Here is a 6755-nt window from a genome sequence, read left to right on the forward strand (position 1 = left end):
AGTATAGACCTGAACAGAATGCTGGAGGAAGTCCCTCGGAGGTTTGCCGAACAGCGAGGAGCCATAGTACATTACACAATTCTCAATAACCAAATCTATCGGCGCTCCCTGGGCAAGTACACAGACTTCAAAATGTTCTCAGATGAGATATTGCAGTCTTTGGCAAGAAAGGTACCAGTATGCCAAGATTCCTTCCAATTATTTCTTCTGTCCTCCAAGCTGTGAACAAGGCTTGGCACGTTATTTTTAGATCACAGCAGTTTACTTTTATTAGAAATGCCGATGTGTCTGATTGTTGCCCCAGGGGCAGATACTTGTGTGTATGATTCAGCCACCTCCAGTGGTGTTTGAAGTTCTCAGAATCGAATAATCTGTAAACATTTGTTTTAGGTACGGCTGCCTGATATAGAATTTTATATCAACGTCGGGGACTGGCCGGTGGAACATAGAAAAGTCAATGACACACCTGGGCCGCTGCCGATGATTTCTTGGTGTGGATCTACAGACACTAGAGACATCATACTTCCTACATATGACATCACTCACTCCACTTTAGAAACCCTCCGTGGTGTCACCAATGACCTCCTTTCAATCCAGGGGCACACTGGTAGGATTTTCATCTCTCATTGATTAAACAATCCCATATTGTACACATGTAACAAATTATTGCATATATATATATATATATATATATATATGCAATAATTTGCACCATTGAAATGAATGTTAATACATCTTCCATGTGAAGTTAAATACGGCACACTGTGGTATAGATCTACTGAACAGTGTCAGTCAGGTACCATTGTTTCTTCAGAAATGCTTAGAGTATGATTTTCTTGTGTACTCTTTGTATGGTTTGTCGTGGTACAGCATCCAGCAGTAGTCAGCCATCATATTTTCATTCCAGAAACCTTGGTAGCGGTGCTCCCTTAACGGAATGACCTGGCATAAACGTTCTCCTTATTCCTCACTCACTATACCAAGATTTTCCGTGAAGAATTCTAGATGTGAGTGCAAGAAATGTATTTTTAATGACATGCGACAACCCAGTTTCTGGTACGAATCAAGCAGATTCTGAACTCTTTCCATGTATGCAGGAGACTTATGGTTGGCCAGGAAATTTTCACACAGCCACTTGAATGCATCGCAAGCTTCTAGCTCAGCTGCTGAGAGAGATTGTTTGAAAACATCATCCTGCAAAACAGACTTGATCTGTGGTCCTATAAATATCTCGTCCTTCATTTTTGCAAGATACTGAAAGCCCATGAAGTTTGATTTACCCATGGCCTTTACAAGGTTCCCCATCAAGCCTAACTTGATATGGAGAGGTGGCAGAAATATTTTATGCGGATCAACCAGTGGCAGAAACTTGACACTGCTTGTTCCGTGCTTATAGGTATCTCTTGGTAGCCAATCATGCTTGACATAATGGTCTCCCGTAGATCGGCTGTCCCACAGGCATAGGAAACAGCAATATTTTGTGAATGCTCCTTGCATTCCCATCAACAAGCCAATGACCTTTAGATCCCCACGGATGTTCCACTGGTATGTTTTATACTGGAGTGCTTCAAGTAGTAACTTCATTTTGTCATAGGACTCCTTTATGTTAAAGGAATGGGCAACCGATAAACTTGGATTAGAATTACCATTATGGAGTAAGACTTTCTTTTAGAAAAATCAATGTAGATTAACCATTCAGATGGAACATGCTCTTGTGACAAACTGTTAAATAGTGCATTTATATCATGATAGTAGCACAGTGAGCCATCACTAGTAAAGAATATTGTCAAGTTATGATTTTGTTTTCTGTAGTGAGTTACAGTTATACTCTTTGCAAGCAAGTGCTTCTGTTTCAGCCTTGAAGCAAGAAGTTCTGCTTTGTCTTTGGAGAGATTTAGATCACGAACAAAATCATTCAGCTCTGCATGTGTAAAGGTCTCTGGTTCTGAATCTTCATCGGCCAAGTAGTCAGGATCAGATGATACGGGGTTGTAACTGGCTGCAACTCCAGCACATTTCTCATCACCTTCTACAGAAGCAAATCCATCATGTGGCCATACTGGAACCAGCAATTAATCATCATGGGGAACAGGCCTAATTGAAGGATAGAGGCTAGGATATACAATTTTGTGCTTAGTTTCACCTGAGAATCGATTATTGTTGACGCGGCAAAAATAGCAGACGATTAGATGGTCTTGAAGTTCTCTCCACACCGGGATTGCAAATGGCATTGCTGCTTTACACCGATTTAGCCAGTCATGCAGTCCGTTGGAACAACTGGTATAGATGACATTCCATACTCCATGCCCAAGATTTATCCTGGTAACCAAGTGGACAGCCGAAATATAGTTTGTATATCTTTTTAAGTTCTGTGGTAATATCGCGATGTTGTGCTTTTGTCCTGAATGAACCACACACGTAACAGAAACTGTCTGGATCAATAAGGCAATTTCTAGGCATGATGACAAATAAAATCAATCTCAGTTAATGTGGTCTCTAACCTTAAAAAAAAAGAAAACTGTCGTTAAATGTTGTAATATGTTAAGGCTATTTATAACAAATTTCACACAATTTATAATTAGCTGCATCATAAAAACTAGACGTGCTAGTGAAAAATTGAACATATTAAATTTAGTTTCCTTCACTTTATGGTACAGATGATGATGCTAGACTATTGGTTGATTACTTCTGAACTACATTGATTTTATCATCAAAAAACCTAACTTTCATTCTTGATGCTTAAGGTCCGTCCTGGGATAACAAAACAGAGCAGGCCTTCTTCAGAGGACGGGACAGTCGAGAAGAACGTCTCCAGCTTGTCAGAATGTCCAAAAAATACCCTGATCTTCTGGATGCTGGTATCACTGCATATTTCTTCTTCCGAGAGATGGAGAAAGAGCTAGGAAAAGCACCATTAATTGGATTCTTTGACTTCTTTAAAGTGAGTCTTGTGACCGAGGTCCATATTTCTACCCAGACAAGGTAGTCAGATCAGATGGATATATGGGTTCAGGCAAGACGTAAACCATATTTAGTTTTCGATGTTACTGGTTATCACTAGTGAGACTATATTATAGTATAGATGTGTCTGGTACACAAATATATTGTATAGTGTGGTAGAAAGAAACATTTTGTGCACTGGTTTTGTTTTGCAATTCTATCTTACATTTAAAACATTATGAAAATCTAGGTTTGTATTATTTAATATGTGTGGGAGGGGTCCTCACTATTGAAGGTAGCAGGATTATTGCCAAAATATTCAGTAGGGAAAAGGTATAAATATAGTTACTTCGGTATAGGTAAATATAGGTATAAATAATCTTACGTCTGGCTTCTGTAGTGCACAGGAATGACATCACTATTCCTTTAACAAGATCCTAGGGAAGGCTGGCTTCATAAACAGATAAAGAAATCCAAGACTAGGATACAAAGGTCCTAAGATTAGGGTATTGTCAGTCTTCCAGCATTCAGCTATATTTATAGATGGAACACTGAACTTGGAGATACCATTAAAAATTAACACCTTTAGTTACCCATGACAGAAGCAAAGTGGGAAAATTAAACAATTAGGTAAGGAAAGGACGAGGAGGAAAGGAGACCCAAGCTGTCCTGCAGTATACAGAGCACTCATATCCAAGGTATACCCCAAACATGGGGAAGGCAGAATTATAAAATTATTAGGAAGTAATTAAATGTAAAATCTAATGAGAGGTAATAGTCCATCCATGGTGACCAAACCCTTTGGAAGATGGAAGATGTAGAATATTTTTTATATGATTATATCTTGTGTTTTCACAGTACAAGTACCAAGTGAACGTGGATGGGACAGTGGCAGCATACCGTTTCCCCTATCTTATGATGGGTGACAGCCTGGTACTCAAACAATCTTCTCCTTACTATGAACATTTCTACAGTGCGCTAAAGCCCGGGAAACACTACATTCCCTTCAAACGTAGTCTAGGGGATCTCATTGAAAAGATACACTGGGCGAAGGTAAGACCATCACATTGAGAAGTTTCTTTAAATCTGATCTGAAAATCTCAGACCTTTATCCAGTGCATTTATTTCAGGAACTGAATAGAAAGAGAACATCTTTTACCAGCAGGATTACACCCAGGGCTTGTATTTCATTCCACTGCTTTTATAACTGGCTATACCTCTTCATGTAACAACACACACACTTTTTTTTTCTGTATGGTGATTTTACTGAACCTTCTGCTATTATGTTCTCATCACTTTTTTTTTCAGGAAAATGATGAAGAAGTCAGAAAAATTGCCAAGGAGGGCCAAAAACTTGTCAGGGAGCTGCTGCAACCTCACCGCCTTTACTGCTATTATTATAAAGTCTTCCAGGTGAGTGATCTGGAAGCCTCATCATGAAATCAAGTTATAGTTTTATTTTTGGTGTCACTATAATCTCATAGAGATAATTAGGTACTGCATCTTGAATGCCCAACCTGTACCCTGTTTACAAGATGTTCGCTGCAGTTTTATCACGTCACATTTTTACAATATACAGCTATTCCTTACTTACGGACTTGCTTGCTTATCGATGGCTCGCACTTACGACCTTTTCTCTGACAAGTGGTTGAACTTGATGGACTTTTGATGTGTCTCCTGATGTCTTTTTTCAACCTGACTTACTATGCAACTATGCAAGTACACTGTACGGATCGGCGGGAAATTCAAATAATTTTGTATTGAATTCAATATAAAATAGCTGTACTGAGTCCAATACAAAGAAGCAAAAGTTTACCTTTTTTTTGTTTTATTTAAAGTTTATTGTTAAATTTATTAAATATTGGACATATTTTGGCGAGTTATGCCTAAGAATTATAGGCCTACAATGTAAAATAAATTTCCATGCAAAAAAAAAATGCTTTTTGCATGGAAATTTGGACGGAATTAGAACGCTAGGGGGGTTAAGTGAGGAGCAACTGTACCTGGATATTACAGTGACCCTTTCACCAAAGTCTACATGTCCTATCAATAGGGAACATTTCAGCATTTTGTTAAGAAACTAAGCACCTATTTCCTGCACATTGCTGCTTCTTCATGTGACTTAAATCAGAGGCAGCCTAAACTGTCTGGCCTTAGTCTGCCAAGTTTGTGTAATTCATGTCATCAGAGATTGCACATTGTTGTTCCCGTCTGATTTGCTTGCAGTGAGATAAAGGCACAGCAATTCTTCAGCATTACTATTTTTCTATTTGACCCCCCAATACATATATAATAAAATGTATAAAAGTACATTTTTTTTTGCATAAAAGTATGTTTTTTTTAATTACTACACACAGGAAAGGCTGATTCAGTTAGATCAATCTCTTAAAAATATAAAAATAATACATTAAAAACAGAGTTTTGCTTAATTCTTATATACTCTGTTAAATTAAAAACCTATTATGAATTTACCAAAATAAAATCTTATTTAACCACTTTTATTTGAACTTCTTAACCACCCATTCTCCTGAAGTCCATAGCAGTTCCCTCAAATGTTTCTTTAAGTTCTGGATGGGTTGCATCAGGGTTAGGTGTTCTGTCTTTTGCTGTCTGAGTCTGGTTGGATATCTCCTCATTTCCTGTCCTAGTGGGGACATGGTTAGGTGCATTATAAAGCTTTATTGTTATCTAGGTCTCTGCCTGGGAAGTTTTCCCCTCACTTTATGTCCTGGTGAGGTGGTGCAGGGTTAGGTGCTCTGTTTGTGTCCCCACCACGGGAGATTTCAGTTCCTGTCTTAGTGGGGTTGCTGCGTTAAATGCTTTGTCTATTGCTGTATGTGCTCCTTGTCCTCAAATCCTATTCCAGTGTAAAGTATACTTCTACTTCCTATCTCTGCCGTGCATTATCATTTGTTCATTTGGAGTCTCCAAGCCCTAATGGATTCTCCAAACATTCCAGAAAGAGGAAGACCTGAACAGAAGATCTAACCCTTATCCAAACTAGTAAAGATATTATACATTACTTAAAAACCTTTTCTCCAATTGAGTATAAACTAAAACAGTTTAACGTCTTTTTTTTTTTTAAGATGTATGCAAAACGTCAAACAAGCCACCCAGAAATCCGTGATAAAATGGAACATGTTCCCCAGCCAGACGATAATACGACTATCTGTAAATGTCATAAAAAGAAGAAAAGCAAAGACGAACTGTAATTGGATCTGTAATTGGAACTGTCGTTGGATCCTGCGGTTCAGAAACAATATTGGCTTTCTCTGGAATGTCACTTTGAATGGCCTGCTTGTATACTGTAAATTGGTACTGCTGTTGCCAGATATGGGCATTACAGAATCTAGAGGTTTACACCATGCCATACAGGAAGACTCCAAGATGATAATGTGTAAACTACGGAAATCTCTCCCATAACTTCCCTTACCAGAAATGTATAGGGGATATGTGGCTGGCTGATGTATGTTGCGGTACACGCTTGTAATGCAAGTTAATTGTTTCTTTTCTCCATCTATACTATCAGTTACATTTTTAACTGAGAACAAAAGTGTATAAAGGTTTCCCATTACCTAGGGAGTACCCGTGTGAATTGCAAGACCGTCAGGTAGTCCTAATACAGTGTTTGAAGGTTGGCTATTACAAAAGAGGTACTATTGCTGTTCCTTGCAGTGCAGTTTTTGGGAGCTGGGTTTGTTCTGTTGGTAGTGGAATAATGAGCAGGTCAATCAGAGAACTAAACTAATACAAGCTTTCTGATCTATGCTGGATAATGTGAATGTATCTTATATGGAAAGGCATGCAGAAAACTC

The 6755-nt window shown here is 38.4% G+C and overlaps 1 protein-coding gene across 1 annotated transcript; it reads left to right on the top strand.

Moving 5' to 3' along the window:
- POGLUT3 (protein O-glucosyltransferase 3) lies at window positions 1–6755 on the top strand (the record flags this gene model as incomplete). The annotated part of the gene is given in 6 exon segments (XM_072405357.1): window positions 1–171; window positions 391–607; window positions 2745–2941; window positions 3799–3993; window positions 4249–4353; window positions 6027–6755. Coding segments are annotated over 6 exon segments (993 nt in total). The 5' UTR covers window positions 1–18.

Source organism: Pyxicephalus adspersus, chromosome 1 (genome assembly GCF_032062135.1).
Source record: "Pyxicephalus adspersus chromosome 1, UCB_Pads_2.0, whole genome shotgun sequence".
Lineage (NCBI taxonomy): Eukaryota > Metazoa > Chordata > Amphibia > Anura > Pyxicephalidae > Pyxicephalus > Pyxicephalus adspersus.